Below are 16,855 nucleotides of genomic sequence, written 5' to 3' on the forward strand. Positions count from 1 at the left end.
CTGATTAATAAATGGCAATGCAATTTAAGCTGCAGTTAAAATATCGAGTCGAAAAAGAAATCATACTCTCATATATGAACGATCTCCATGTGTGCATGTGCACATTTATGTTCATTTAATTGACTAAATATGAAAAAAAATGTAAATGCTTGATTGATCAGTGTAGAAATTGTGTAGTGAAAAAAGGAATAAATATATGATTGATTCTGAATCAAGCGGCTTGTCAAGCCTTTATATCTACAATGAATTTATGAAGGTTAAGATGTAGCATAACAGTAAATTGACCTTGAGAAGACAACAACACAAAGCTTGCTTTTTAAAAGGCCAATCAATTAAGTGGGTGTGACTTTGTTTCTCACCAGTGATCCTGCTCTGCTGTTTCCATGGTAACTCAGCTTCTAAACCTGTTTTTGTATCCCAAAGGCCTCTTCACCTGAGACCAAAGATGAGGAAGGACCAGCAGCACCAACCACATCAGCAGAAGAGCCTGAAACACAAGATGAAGTCTTCGGTAAGTTAATCAACATTAAAGTGTGCATTTGGATATGTCAGGTGCAAGTTGTACTGTTCACACTTGTAGTAAAACTGCTACAAAATTGTAACAGGAAGCACAATCACAGTAGAAGTTAAAAAAAAAAAAAAAAAAAGAAATGACACCTCTAAGCGGTCACATCTTAAGTGTTTCTTTATTTGTTTGTGAAATTTCTAACGATTCCCAAAATTTTCTTAATATGTGCGACATAAAGGATGGATTGATATAAAAAATGAAGCGCAGTGGCGGGCAAGTGTTTACCGCACTAGGGTTGAGCTTCCTTTGTAGAGTTGCTTTTTCTCCCCATGCTTGGATGCGTTTTCCGGATACAGCCTTCTTCCATACTCCAAAATGATGCATGTTAGGGACCTTGAAGGCTCTCTATCAGTGTTTCCTAACCTTCTTTGAGGTACCGAACCCAACCAGTTAATATGCACATACACGAACCCTTCATTAGTGGAAAAAAAATAAATTATATATATAATATATATATATTTTACAAATTCAAGATATATATTAAAAAAAAAAACAACACATTTATTAAAAACAGAAAAAACTAAAATTTCAAGACATAAGTGTACTTTTTTTTTTTTTAATTGTTTGACGTACTATCACGACAGTCACACGTTGACAACTGAGCGAACTAAATTTCCCGCAGCACTGATTGGACAAGCAATGTCATGTGATCATCTGCAGCCAGTGTTGACCAAGCGAGCGTGTCATAACTAATCGACATGTTGAGTCGGGTTGTCTTAAGCTCCATGGCAGAGGCTCCGTCGAACCCCTGAGACCGATTCACCGAACGCCTAGCGTTCGATCGAACCCAGGTTAAGAACCACTGCTCTAGATTGTCTTTTGGGATGAATGTGAGTGTGAATGTTTGCTTGTGCCTTGCGATTGGCTGGCAACCATTCCAGATACAGTATACCCTGCTTCAACTAACGTCAACAATGATAGCCTGCAGCTCACTCCTAACCCTAACAAGGGCATGCGCCATACAAAACAAAAGGAAGTGCTTTTGTGATGCTGCAACTCAGCTGATTAGGGCAGAGTTAGTTACATGTGTTCAGCACAAATTTGAGCAAATTTGATTGTGGAGTGTATATTTCATTGATGAAGGGTATTCTCTAACATAAATAAGTTGTCAATGCAAATCAATTGAATTCTTAAGACCTCATCACCACATAGGGTTTTGTGTGTGTGTGTGTGTGTGTGTGTGTGTGTGTGTGTGTGTGTGTGTGTGTGTGTTTTGGGGGGGTGTTTTGAGCACGCTGCATTCAAAGTTAAACAAGTAGCAGATGTTTCGCACTATAAGGCGCTTCGGAGTATCAGGCGCACCTTCAATGAATGGCCTATTTTAAAACCTGTTTTCATATATAGAGCGCACCACATTATAAAGTGCATAGAATAGAAGCTAGTGGCTGAGGTTGCATTATGCGTCCACGAGATGGAGCTATGCTAAAGGAAATACAATACAGCTTTATTTATGTCGAGCTTTCACAACCGTTGCAGCTCGAACAAAGTGCTTTACAGAGCATTTAAAATACTACGTCCAAGAAATCTGAATATTGATCCATAAGGTGCATCAGCATATGAGAAAATTTAATGCTTTTAGGTGCCCCTTATAGTGTGGAAAATATGGTACATACAACTGATGACAAAACATTTGACCCATAGTTGGAAAAAAAAAAAGTAAGTCTTGTATCCCCCGCTGGCTCTTATCAACTGTACTGAAAGAAACGGAGTTAATAAATATACAAAGTATCAGCAGCCTTTTCTCCTATTATTATTCGTGGACTGTTTTCAGTCGGTAACTTGCACCAGATTCTGTGTCTATGATATATTCAAAACAAATGAAGAGATGAGCGAGAAAAATTTAAAGGGAGGGGGGTCTCCTTTACAGTTCTCACAATGATTCATCATCAGCTGCTGCTGTTTTCTGTGCTCTACCTGTCGAAATGGTTGCAATGGTTAAGGTCAGTGGTTCTGATTGATATAATAGGTCACACCTAGCCAAGGAAACACCTGTCAGTCACATATTGTCATACTTTTGGCCACACGGAAAAGGGTTGGATTCAAACATAAGGTGCTATCAGTTCAACATAGTTCTCAGTCTTTGTAAATGTTTTCAGTAATTACCTCCGAAGCTGTATACTGGATTTAGAAACAAATCTCTGATCATTTAATGCAAATGAGCAATTCTGCGATCGTTTACTTGTTCAAGTTTATTGGTTCTGATTTTAGTGCAAAAAATAAAAAATAAAAAAAAGGCCAGGCTCCGTGACTCACCCCATGCTGTTTAGTGTCTAGGAGTACCTCCTTGCTGTACTTTCTGTTTGTGCTGCTTTACCACTGAAAGGCAAACACCTCCATCAGCTGGGTGCCTGTTAAAAGCTGATAATGGCTCCATTACTTGGACCAGCCTAAAGCAGACACCCACTCAGCAAAGCGAACCCCTGTGCGTCTGTCTATTGCTGACACATGCTATGTTACCATTTCTCCAATATGGCATGGAGAGCTGGGGCGGGACTGAATTGTGGTAGATGAATTGGAGTATAGAAACCCATCAGGGTTGAGGGCAAAAGTACAGTGGTCTTTTGTGAACGGTCTTTTGATCAGACAATGCAGAGTCTGACACATAGTGATAAACTAGTCTAATGTAGACCCATTATACATGTGCAGAGCATTGTGCGTGCATATGTCTCAAATGGTGCACTATTTCCCTTAAGTCTCACTTTTTTTTGTCCTCAAAGTACACTTTTCTGACTCAAGGCAGCATTTTGGCTAATAGTGATGTCTCATTTAACATGTCGCTAACAATTTTGAATGTAAAGATGAATAATCAGTTCAAACAAAGTTGATACATGTGCTGCAGCCTATCCCACCTGTCTTTGGGCAATAGGCGGGGTGCACCCCGAACCAGTTGCTAGCCAATCACAGTGCACATTTAGACACACAACGATTCACACTCACAGTCACGCCTAGGGACAATGTAGAGTGTTCCATCAACCTGCCATACATGCTTTTGGAATGTGGGAGGAAACTGGAGTACGCGGAGAATACCCACGCAGGCACGGGGAGAACATGCAAACTCCACACAGCTATATAGGCTGTAAAGGATTTGCAAATCATTGTGTTCTCTTTTTTATTCACATTTTACACAACATCCCAATTTCAGTAGAATTGGGGTTTCTATTAATCTGGAGTAAAGTTATGACAATTGGATGGTTCATGGAACACCCAGTCAGATTCCATCCACCAGGTGCGATGAAAACTCATGCTTCATATCGTCGAGTTAATTCATCTTGTAGGAACTGAAAGTGATTCAATAAATACCCATAGACAAGTGGGTGTATGCATACAAATGACACGGTAGTTTTGGGGCAATTCCTGTTGCCACGAGGCTTTTTGACTCAGTGTGGGGAAGTGACGTGGATTTCTTTCGGGTGGAAGTGTCTTCATACACAAGAGCTTTGATCTGGTTGTGACCTTGTGGCCCAGAGTTATTTGAATTTTGTGTTGCGTGACCAATCATTAAGTTGTTTGCCAAAATCCTATGGCGACGCTAGCATGGGCAGTTAATGCTTCCCCATATAACATCAGCCATCTGTCTGATACAATGATTCTGAAATTGTGGAAACACTAGTGGTATGCGAAATTTCCTCTGGTGGTACGGAAAGTTATCATTGAGTATTGTCACACTCGTAATGCTGCAGTGGTGTTGTTCACAAATTCTGTAATTTCAAATGTTATGGGGGGGGGGGGCACTAAAGGTAACAAACAAACCGGGAAACAAACTGGGCTTTTGTGATTGTCTGGGGGGGTGAAGGGACGAGGAGAGTGGGGCCCTCGAAGAATGCGTTTTTTATTCAGACACATATTGTTGGCTGTCCATTGCAGTACAGTTCCAGTTGAATCTTGTTTTGACTTAAAAACGACTAATCATTTGCTTTGATATCGAGTTTGTTGATAGCTCACTACTCGTCCTGGCTCCTTCGTCTAATCCAAGGCAATTACTTTACCAACTGTGACTACTATGTGACCGCCGGTGAAGGTACCAGATTTACTCAGGCTGCCAAAATGGCTTGGGCAGTTTTAAGTAGCAGCGAACAAACAGTGCAAACCAGTTAAAAGTTATGATTCTAACTCAGTATGTAGAATGTGGTTTTAGAGTAGTACCTCTACTTACGAATGTCTCTTCATACAAAATTGTTAAGTTACAAAACGTCTCAACAGGAAAAGATTGCCTCTTGTTCCGAAAGAAATTTCAAGATATGAAAGGTAAAAATACGGTATGGCCTGCTACTCACAGCTCTGAGTTTCCTGAACGCAACATACTTTAGAGCTGCGCTGCCATTGGCTATTACCAAGTAGCATCCTGGCATCTCATTGGCTAAGAGGGACCTCTACCGTATGTGTCTATGCAGGGTCCTCATCATTCGCCCCTCGGGCCATGAGGCGTTCTAATAGTTTTACATAAATGTGAATCACCCAGAAAAATTGTTCACCAGTGGGGCGATCGCTCACTATGCTGATGTTTGCCTTGAACATTTTCGAAGGATTGTTAAAAGCCGACAAAAGCAAACATCCTTGGATCAGTTCTTTTACAAAACGCCACATCTGACAGAGAACTTGAACTAAAGAGGGCAAAAAAACAATGAGGACGCAGTGAAGTTATATGACCATCATTATTTTTCTATACTTTTATTTTTATATATTTTTTGTTTTTTTAAATTATGCACAACTCTCATTTATTGTGCAATAATCTAATTGTAACATGTATTTGTTACATATTTTGATGCATTTTTATGCTTAAGAAAACAATTATGTTTGAATTTTGGCGGGCCTTGGAACGGATTACAGCATTTACGTGGAAAACGCGTCTCTACTTACAAGATTTTCCAGTTAAGAAATTTCTTTCAGAACCAATTAATTTCGTAAGTAGAGTTACCACTGTATTTGAATTTGGAAGTTTCCAATCCGCTATGTATCGTATGTGGCCAAGTGCTGAGCAATGAATGTGTAAAATGATCACATCTGAAATGTGTGTATGTATCGGTAAGGAAGTGTGTTGAAGCCGCGCTGTGCTTGTATTTTGGTTCTGTAATTTGTCTCCATGGCAGTGTCAGACACAGGGTGACACAAGCCCCATCACTGCCATCATAAAGCCCCTCCTTCCCTCTCAAAGGCTCTGATTGTGAAAGGGAAACATCCATCACTGAAACAGTGTCCTTTGCTCTGACACCATTGTTCAGATTCACTCTTTCCTCTCAGCGCTCTCTCTTTGCCTCTGATCTCTTTCCTTCTCTGTCAGATTTTTCGCTTTCACTCACAAAGGGATGAGATTTTGTTGATGGAAGTTGGCTGCATATATAAAATGTTTTTTTTACTTGTATTTTGTCCCAGATGTGTTCTCGATGATGCAGACACATTCATTTTCCTCTTTCCGGATGTCATGCGGCAACACCCAGTGTTTCTATGCGCTCTGTATTTTTTCACCATGTTGTGAGACTGAGTACATTCTGTGTCCTCTTGAACTAGTCACTGGCAGGACAATTATCCAAAGTGTGTGTGTGTGTGTGTGTGTGTGTGTGTGTGTGTGTGTGTGTGTGTGTGTGTGTGTGTGTGTGTGTGCGCGCGCGCGTGTGCATGTGTTTGACATGAAGAATCCAAGATGAGGGAATGATGGGTAGGTACTCAAGCTGGCCCCTTGCACTGATTCAACACATGCTTGACAGAATCATTTATTAAAAAAAAAAAAAAAAAAAAAACATAGTTGCGATGCCATGTTTCGTCAAGGGATGTGCTGTGGCGTAACTTCATCAACTTAATGAGCTGACTCTTACAGTAACACATAGATTTGGCCCTTTGGAGGTTTTAAATGAGTACAGTAAATGAACATCTCTGCCACTGATGTTTGAATAACATGAAGAACAGAGTTCCCAATAGATAGATCAAAGAGGAAGAGCAAATCTACATGCATTACTACACAGCTCTGAATCTTTTGGTTGCTTCTGGAATAAGATGGTACCCCTGAACAATCTGGACAATTAAAGTGTAAAGATTTTCATAGCCTCAATAATGCAGCTCGTAATATGCAATACAGTTAATAAATGTTCATTTCCGAGTTGGACTACTCCATGTGCCTCTGGAGTGTGACATCTCTTCATGAATTCATGAGGACTGCCTGACTGAATTCTTGATGCCCCCCCTCACCCCCTTTCACCCTCCCCCAAGTTGTTCTTTTAATTCGTATAATGCAAAGATGGCAGTTACCTTTCACAACTGTCCGGAGGAATGATCACATGAATTATAATGCATGTCATGTATAAAGTCCGAGCGCACCTCTCATCCATGCGGCAGCATAGAGGGTAATGGATCAGATCATACACTGAAGTTCAAAAAAGCCGCTTTAAGGTTTTAAGTAGGTGCAACCCGAGTGTGAATTGCCTGTGTGAGTGCACCCTTAATGTGATCTCATTGTTTCGGCTGTATGAATAGCAAGTGCATGCACTATGATGGACAGTCCCTCCCATCCCTTCCAGCCCGCCCTGACAGCACTGGGTAGCTCCTTCAACCAGAGACTGTTACACCCGCGCTGCAAGAAGGAGAGATACCACCGCTCGTTCCTTCCGACTGCTGTCAGGCTGCTGAATAAAATATAAAATACGTGAAAAACCAGTAACAATTGTAAATAGCACAGCCACCTTATACCAGTTGCATATATGCTTATATACCGTATATATCTATATTTATATTGCACTTATACTGAACTGTGTACAGCTCTCTTCTGAAACATTTATTTTTGTGCATGCAAGCACGTTTTTTCTTCTTTCTACCCCCCAATTTTGCTGCTGTAGACTGTAAATTTCCCCAGTGTGGGACAAATAAAGGATATCTTATCTTACCATTTTTAGCATGGGAGCCACATGTATCATTTGAAGTAATTTTTCAAATGGGAGGTCAGGATCATTAAAGAAGCCTCCCGGTAAAATACAATCATCTTGTTGTTCCCTTGTTCGTCTTATCGCTGAATGTCTGAAGTCCTGAATGCTGCGTGGATTTTTAGAGACACTGAAGCGTCTTTTCTTGCATTGTGGGTGCTTCACATCCAGCATGAATGTAGCAGCAGAGGGCCTTTCACCGCTGGGTAGGAGTTTTGGTCGAAAGCCACATACTGCAATTCCTCGTGTTTGTTCAGAGGAATGTTTTCCGTTTCACAGTCCCACAATGCTCGGCTTCACATCCTCTTCACGCCATTGGAAGAGGAGGAAAACTGATGAGATTTAGGGCCCACACTCTGCATACCTTAAACCATCATGATGTTGATCTTCCTCCTTTTGTTCACTAAATTTCACAACTGAACTGATCAGAGAAATGGTAACCAAGGCTAAATTCATCTTCCGTCTCGTTATACTCTGTACAAAATTTAAACCATATTATGCTTTGACCCAAGTATAAATACTAAAGCAAATTCTTACTTGAAGCAACATCTTGCGCAACATTTTAGCATGTGCCAAAAGACAACACACCAATTATTTCAAAACTTGCACGCATAGGTACAGTCGTGTATTAGTTAGTCACCATAAAGTGAAAATGTCTTGGAAACTTGACACAAAGAAAACAAAGTTGTATGTAAAACAGGGCTTCAAGATCATTAAAAATCAAGCCATTCTCTGCGTTCTCAAATGCTGCGGCCGCTGAATGCACAGAGACCACGCCCCATTCAACTGTCAAATACTAGTACGAAACTTGAGTTTACTTCATTGGGCATCTTTCTTAAGCCTCCGCAGAACTACATGTTGGAGCTGAAAAATCTACCCGCTTAAACTCTACGGTGGTGCAAAACATCCAACTGGGTCATTGTGGATTTTTCCACATCACGACAATGAGGCACTCTAATGGACTAGCCATGCTTTCTTTGTGTTTCTGCAGAGTACACACAGTCCCCTCAGTAGTTTACTGCGAGCAACCCGTTTTTTTTGTGACCATAGTACCGAATGCATTTCAGCGTACCAATTAGCGCCTGCTTCACCTCATTCTTGTGAGAGAAGCTCCACAGGTACAGTAAATATTCTCTAGTGCGGACTCGTGTTTGCGCTGTCCAATTTGTCCTGATAACAGAAATTCCTCATTTGGGAAATGAGCATGGTACATGTCCTTTATGAACCTGCAAGTATGTTGACAAAAATGCACGTGTAACAACACAATCAATAAAATACAAAAATATACTGTCCAAAAACATTATATAACAAAAACTGCAATACAGGTGTATCCAAAAAAAAAAAATCACAACAGTAAAATATGTACAGTATTTTAATGTTTATTTTTTTTCTGTCTTGGGGAAAAAAATGTGTCTATTTTGGATTGTTTGGTTGGATGCATTCTTTGGTTTATGACAATGTTTGCCTGGGTGTCATACAGTTTTGTTGCTAGTTGCAAGTAACTGTCCCGTTGATCACCGATGTCTGGTAATTCTTGTGCATACTGATGGATTTGTTGCCATTTGCATTGCTTCCTCGCTGGATGGTGGCTTGTCATCAGGAGTTGGATCGATGCCTAGTTTTTTTAAAGCTTCGTGGATTTGCGTCTTTCCGACTCCAAGTGTCTGCTGGATGCTTTTAACTTTGTGTCCAGCCTTGCTCAAACGGATGCATTTCACTCGCTCCGCTCCAGTCACTACAGTTCTTCTCCGTTTCGATGCCATGATCTACACGACGTAAGTGAATAAAGTTAAAATCTTTCGCAATTGCAGTCAAACGCACGCCAATAAAAAGTCACTTACACGTCTTCGTTTCGAATCTGATGAATGTAAACGGCGAAGCGAACACGTTTCTTCGATCCTGTCGAGTGGGTGCTGCTTTTAAGCTAGTGCCGCGTTCTACAGGACGTTAAGTGAATAAAGTTAAAAACATTCACAATTACAGTAAAACGCACGCCAATAAAAAGTCACTTACACGTCTTCGTTTCGAATCTGATGATCGAAAAACGTGAAGTGGAAATGTGTCTCGGTGTCGTCATTCCGTAGCATCGGGTGGGCGTTGCGTTTATTTCAGCTCCCGCGGCATGACGTCTCAATCCGGGTTACGGGTAGTGCAATTTCCGCTTACGTAAGTTCCGGTAACATGTAATATCGTCGTCAAAATGTTAATGCACAGGCTTTTGTTCCGGGTGAAGGATATTCCTTTTCATAGAATTCCGGGGATGGGAATATTTACTGTATTCCATTCTTTGTAATACAAATTTAAAGGGTGATAAAGATTGCCAGATAGCATAAAATCCTGGCATGAAATTTCTCAACATTATCGACTCATGCCGGGATTGAGGTACTCCGCCCCCTCCTCAGCCCACCCCAGAAAAAAGTCATGAAGTGGTGAAAAAGAGCTCAGTGCTAGATCTACGGTATACTACTAGTACTTCTCAGTCTTTGCACATTTTTGCACATGGTCTTGAAGATATTATTAGTCACGTAACATAATTGCCTTCCTTTCTGTCTATGTGCTATCACAAAACTCAGAAACCAAAAAACACTCTCTGCCTAAAGCATTCCGCTCTTCCTATGTCTTGGGGGGAGTCAGCAGAGGAACCAGACAAAATTGGTCCATTCAAAATCATTGAACATAAATTGGACATCACATCCAAAAACGGTGATCAGTTGGTACCAAAATGTATGTGGACATCTCTGCTGATGCCCACTTCACCCTCTGAAAATATCACAATCAATTAGCCTCTCCATGGCTTACTTATGAGAAAATGAGGAAATGAGCCGCTTAGATGCAATTTCTCTCATGCTAGATTTGCTTTCTTTGATACAGTAAGTCCCCAAGACACAATGCGTTCCAACAAGCTTTTCAGAAGCTGAAATGTTCATAGGTCATTTAACTGTCAATCTACAAGGGTTAGCTTGACTTACTTTTTATTTCAAGTCCACCTCCAGGGTATATGCCGAGCACTGTCAATTCTGCGACACATGCATCCATTTTCTGCACCGCATATCCTGACTTGGGCACCAGCATTCTAAATGTATTTATAAATTTCACTAACTTCTTACCATCCTAAGATAATGATATACTGCTAAGTTTGGCTGTATCAGCAGCTGAAAGCTAATTGCTGCCCTGACAGCAGCAAGGGTGTTAGCCTGTTAGCTCCAGGGGGTTAATGGCTGCCTGCCTGTGGAGTCTAACAAAGCTTTTGTGTCGTAAATGTCTGAAAATCCGACCGGTCGCCACCAAAATTCATATGCACATTCCTCCTCTTGTCCGCTTCAGCCTGTAAATATATTTTTAAAACAATTGTGGAGATGATCATAGCTTTTCCTCGTAGGAGCTCACATTTAATAGCAATAAAATCCCAAATATTGTGCCAATGACTTTTTTATTTTCACGGGTAAAAGGGGTTATGACTATTGGTCGTCAGTTTCAAACAGTAGATCACAACAGAACGTAACAAAAAAAGCCGGAAAATGCTATGACAATGCTTCTCTCCCCTCAATGACGTTGACAGGCTGAGATATAAAAAATGGACATCTTTAATATGTCAAGAATACAGTCATAAAAAGGCATTAAATCACTACTAAGTTTGTTGGGGAGGTGAATTTTCTTGCTGACATTTTTACATAGACCTATTATATAAGTGCCAATGTTTAGCCCAATCAAGTATCCCTGTAAGGGTGGGAAAGGAAAACTGATTAAGGTTAAAAATGATGAAACAACTTACTTAATGTTGACCAGCTACTGTACATATTATACTATTATAGTAAGGAGACAAAATACGAATAGAGGAATAAGGCAACTTTGGTTTATGTTTGTATTCACGTGTAAAAGAAAAAAATGTTATTTGTATTTGTTAAGCAATTAATGAAGGATATTTTTCCTTTGGCTTATTCATTTGTTCACACTTCTAGTGTGTTTGGTTGCAATATCACAAAAAATGTGTTTTCAAAAAAAAAATATTTTTTTTTTTTAACTTTGTAATCTGACTTTTACGTAATTATGCGATGTAGCCGACGAGATATTTTGTATTCGCATATTCACATTCTCTCTCGAGGTAACATAGAATGGCCATATCTTTGTCACTTTATGCGAATTTCGACTCACGAATATCTCTGGCATTAATGGAAGGAGCACTCTTTCAAAACACACCTGCTCCAGAGTACCGTAATAGAGCCCTTGGTCTTGTTTGCATGTAGTGATACTTCTGCTGTAGTAATATCCTCAAAGTGATAGCTATGCAGCAGGATGAGGGTCGTTGAGGTTTTCATGAATTAACAGCTTCACATTTGATTCATATTCTTGGCCACTTTCATCACATCTTTATGCAGCATTTTAAGTGAGAAGAAAAGCCTGTGATTTAAAGTTTCCAATGAAATCACATTGATGACAGTCTTGAGCTTTCATTTGGAAATCAAGAGGCTCCAGCTGCCTACTTGTCTTCAAACTGCAGTACAGTACAAGCAAAATATTCAAGCAAGAATCATACCATTGAGGATGAGCTACACAAAAGCTAGGATGATGTAGTCGAAAGACTTGAGCGTGACAGTATTGTAGGTGACAGTTGTCCAAAGTCCGGCCCACGGGCAATTCTGTGGCATAAACTGTACTATGAATAACATAAATCTCTCTCACACACACACACACACACACACACACACACACACACACACACACACACACACACTTTATTATTTATTTATTTTGAAAAATCAAATATTCCTTTTTCCCCAGGGACGAAAACAACATTACAAAGCAATTTTGTCAGCTTCATATTCCAGCGTTGTCTGCTTTGCTTGTCTTACGTCATTCATTGCTCCATAGTAACAATTTTACAAATTAGACAATAATAATACTTTACAGTAATAACTGAACATTATTTTGGTGGGGCGGCCTACTGGTAAATAATCATAATAATAAAAATATATATCTTGTCTTTGTAGTGTATTCAAAGTAATATTTATATCCATCCATCCATTTTCCGATCCGCTTAGCCTCACAAGGGTCACGGGGGGTGCTGGAGCCTATCCTATCCCAGCTGTCTTTGGGCAGTAGGCAGGGGACACTCTAAACCAGTTGCCAGCCAATCGCAGAGCACACAGAGACGAACAACCATCCGCGCTCACGCTCACACCGAGGGACAATCAAGAGCAGTGGTTCTTAACCTTGTTCGAGGTACCGAATCCAACCAGTTCATATGCACATTCACCGAACCCATCATGAGTGGAATTTTTATTTATTTATTTTTTTACAAATTCAAGACATTAAAAAAACACATTTATTAAAAACAGGAAAAAAGTACACAATTAGTATTAGTATAAAGTATAAGTTTTTTAATTGTGCACAAAATTAACCAGGCAGTGATGGCCAAGCGGGCATGTCACAACTAATTGACATGTTGAGTCGGGTGTATCCTAACCTCCATGGCAGAAGTTCCATCGAACACCTGAGACCGATTCACCGAAACCCTGTTCAATCAGCCTGCCATGCATGTTTCTGGAATGTGGGAGGAAACCGGAGTACCCGCTGAAAACCCACACAGGCCCGGGGACAACATTAATATTAATATCTCATATTAATATAGATTGAATATGATTTGCAAATCATTGTACTCTGTTTTTATTTATATTTAACACGACATCCCAACTTCATTGGAAATGGGTTTGTAAGTGCAGTTTGTAATCCTGCAAATTAGTAATGGTTCCCACTATTACTGGATAATTCGTTAATTCGTAAAATGTTCCTCAGATAGTGGCCTCCTCGGTAATCGATGCCATGTCTCAATTAATAGTTTGAACTTTGATGAAAACAGCATTGATAACTGAAACAGCAGCACCTGCTAACAGGACTCTTCTCTCACATGATATAACGCAGTGATCCCAAACTGATGGACTGCAGTCCAGCACCGTCCCCTCCCAAGACTCTTTCATCTGGACCTAGAAGAAGAATATTGCTTAAAACATACAGAATAAACATATACTGTATTTTGTTTTTGCCGATAGCTGATTTTGGAATAGGATGTATCAACTGACTGAAGTGACAGTGCACAGCTTTTGGTGTACGTCCAATTCTATCACGAGAAGACTAAAACATATATAGAGGCCATTTTGGGCATCACAGCTTTGAAAACACATATACCAGACTAGAGGACATATATTTAGCCATAAATGAAATGCTGAAAGAGAGGGGGATTAATTTGAAAAATGTTGTTTCCATAACTCCTAATGTGGCCACTTCCATGATGGGAAGAGAAAAAGGTGCAGTTACAAGACTGACAGAGCCTGTCATCTCCCTGCATTATCCACATCTGTTCTCTGCTCCACACTTTCAGAGCCCTAGGGAGAAGCTATGAACAGCATCACTAAACTAGTCAACTTTCTCAGGGCTTCTTCATGCCACCAGCATCGTCTGCTCAGGGAATTCTTCGATTGAAGTAGATGTCAGTGACCTACTCCTGCACTCCAATGTCAGGATGGTTGAGTAAAGGAAAAGTGCTGGCCCCTTTTTGGAAGATTAGAAATGAAATCAAAGATTTCCTGGCACCACGAAGAAGTCACAAGGCTAAGATGGTTTTTTTTTTCTACTCTTGGGAGGAGGACAGGAACATGGGCGCACTGGCTTTTGTAGTTGACATCACAGGACACGAACATGACCTCAATGTCAAGTTTCAGGGAAAAGATAATTCAGTGTGTGACTGGGTGGCCGCTGTCCATTTTTTTTTCAGAAGAAATTGAACATTCTGAAAATGGATCTTGATCAGGACTGTACATGTTTTCCTTCACAAAGGGAGATTCCAGAGTCTGACCTTACTGTTCTTACTGATTCTTTAATATCCAGATTGTTACTTGAATTGTTACAGTTTTTGTTGTCGTTTTTGTTTGTTTGAGAAAAGATTTTCTTCCACTCATATTAGCATTGCTTGAATGTTTTGCATACATTTTCATGTGCTTTGTTCTCTGTGGAACTTTATAAGTACTTGCACCACTGTGTTTAAAAGCTTTGCAGGGTACTCATTCGGCACAACAGAACTGGGAAGGTGCTGGACGGGGCTACGAAGATGCACAGCCAATCAGCTCCCGGGATATATCCACGTGTGCTGTCATTGGTTGATGAGTGCCCGTTGCATATACAGTACAAGCACGTGTACAAAACCTCTGAGTCGTTCGGCATTTTTTTTTTTCTGAAGACAGTACTTTGGAAAAAAAAACGTGATGTACTGAAGCCGCGATAAATAAAGTGCGATATAGAGAGGGATCACTGTATTTGAATCAGGTGTGTTGCTCCTGGCTGCCCTGCAATTGGCTGGGAACCGGTTCTGGGTGTCCCCCGCCTACTGCCCGAAGACAGCTGGGATAGGCTCCAGCACCCCCCACAACCCTAGTGAGGATAAAGCGGTTCGGAAAATGAATGAAATGAATGTTGCTCCTGGCAGAGCTGGAAAACAGGCAGGACAGCGGCCCTTGAGGGCAGTTTTGACACCCCCGACAGTATACAGGGATGGCTGGAAATCCGCCGTTTTATTTCTTAAATTGATCATTTTTGTGAATCGTCTAAATCCGTTGAGAAAATTTTAGGGGGGATCAGGTACCTTATCGTCGAGTTTTCACGAGCTCTCCCGATCAGTCTTTCCATCTTCCGATTGTAAACAGCCCTGCGATTGGACGTGTATGATGTCTTACTTGTTGTGATTGGTCGCTATATCGGCAAATGCAAATCACAACCAATCCGTGTTCGCCTTCCTAAACCCCTTTGCCGCGAATGCCGAATGTTATCGAGACTCGCGACGAAGCTAAAGTGCGTCAGATAGATGCGGATCTGAAAAACACGTTTCGATGGGACTGGTTGGATAGAAAGCTGACGGTATCCCCAGTAGGAAACAGTAAAGAGGAACCATCGTGCTTGTGTCGAGTTTTGTGAAAAAGCTCGATGTCGCCGGTAAAGCTCCGTGTACAGTGTGTGACGATGTCATTCTATACAGATCGAGAGGATGGAAAGCTTTACAGAGTCACGCAACATCGGTGAAACACCGAAAACAGACATTTCTACTGAAAAGTAACTACTCGATCTCTAGCGCTTTTCGACAGCCTGGAGCATGTGTAAAAACAAGAGGAGTTGGCTAAAAAGAGAGTCTAAAAAGACAGAGAGGACCAATAAGCTTTTAGCGCTTGCTAAAAAGCTTAAAATGAAGAGAAAATAAAGTATTCTACCCCATGAAACTGTATGTTTTGATTTTGAGCAGCAAATTTGAAGTTACATAGTAGTGCTCACCAGGAATGCATAAGCAAAATTGCACAAATTTTCACTTGAAAGAATAGTGAACAATCTTGGGATTTTTTTCTGTTCAAGTTTCAAATAGTGTGTAAATTGAATACACTTCATCTTCAGCATGTTTAGTGCCACTTTTGTAAGTGGCCACGCCCCGTCCAGGCCACGCCCCCTTCTGCCTTTTTCATCATTAGCCATTGTCATCCCTGAGTATACAGTATATATGCTGGCTCATGTCACTTCTGGTTTCATCCTTAAAAATTTGGTGTGACTTGTAGAATATACAAAGCAGTTGAAGAGAAATAAACTGCCATCAATAACAAAAAAAAAAAACAGGAACATTTTGTACTCATTGCAATCCAGTTGCAGACCGGTTAACTCGGTTGCATGAGTGTTGAAGACAGACTCGCCATTTTTGCATCAATTCATGTAAAAAAATAAAATAAATAAATAAAAGAGAATTCTATGCATGAGCTACTATTGACTTTATGTGAATACTGGTGTGAGAAAAAGAGCATAAAAGACATTCATAAGCGACTTGCTGGAAAATTACGATGAAGAACCTAATGAGTCCTAATCACATAATCCTCGTGTAAGTAGCGAGCTAAAATGTGGCAGCAGCCCTGTAGCTCTCAGGTCCCAAATCTGGTAACTGTCACCATGTTGAAATCTATACTTATTGGAGTTATTTTAGTGACACAGGGCTCTTTTGTCCCTTTGTAATAATAACTGTGCAGCTCTGACAACGGGCCATTGTTTCAGTCAATATTAGCATGCATATTGTCTCATGTAGTGCGACACCATTCCTCCACGGTACAGTGTGAACGTTGTTTAGTTGGCACCAACGTCTTCTGGTGTTGGAGATGTCAAGCAGTGCTATACGTTTATATATTGGAGTCAAATCTACTTGTAGGGTACAGTAATCCCTCGTTTATCGTGGTTAATGGGGACCAAAACCACCTGCGATAAACGAAAATCCGTGAAGTAGTGACCAATTAACATATACAGGTAAAAAAAATATATATCTTTTTTTTTTTTTTAAAGTCCGCAAACGGTCTGCGAGAAGCTG

The 16,855-nt window shown here is 40.5% G+C and overlaps 1 protein-coding gene across 1 annotated transcript in view; it reads left to right on the forward strand.

The window, feature by feature from the left end:
- LOC109529668 (myelin basic protein) overlaps positions 1-16,855 on the forward strand; it is a 39,885-nt gene that overhangs the window by 20,727 nt on the left and 2,303 nt on the right. The window contains exon 3 of the mRNA XM_019893046.1: positions 424-511. Coding sequence (XP_019748605.1) covers positions 424-511 — 88 coding nt within the window. The remainder of the gene's footprint in view (positions 1-423; positions 512-16,855) is intronic.

The sequence above is a fragment of the Hippocampus comes genome, unplaced genomic scaffold (assembly GCF_001891065.2).
Source record: "Hippocampus comes isolate QL1 unplaced genomic scaffold, H_comes_QL1_v1.1 scaffold94, whole genome shotgun sequence".
NCBI lineage: Eukaryota > Metazoa > Chordata > Actinopteri > Syngnathiformes > Syngnathidae > Hippocampus > Hippocampus comes.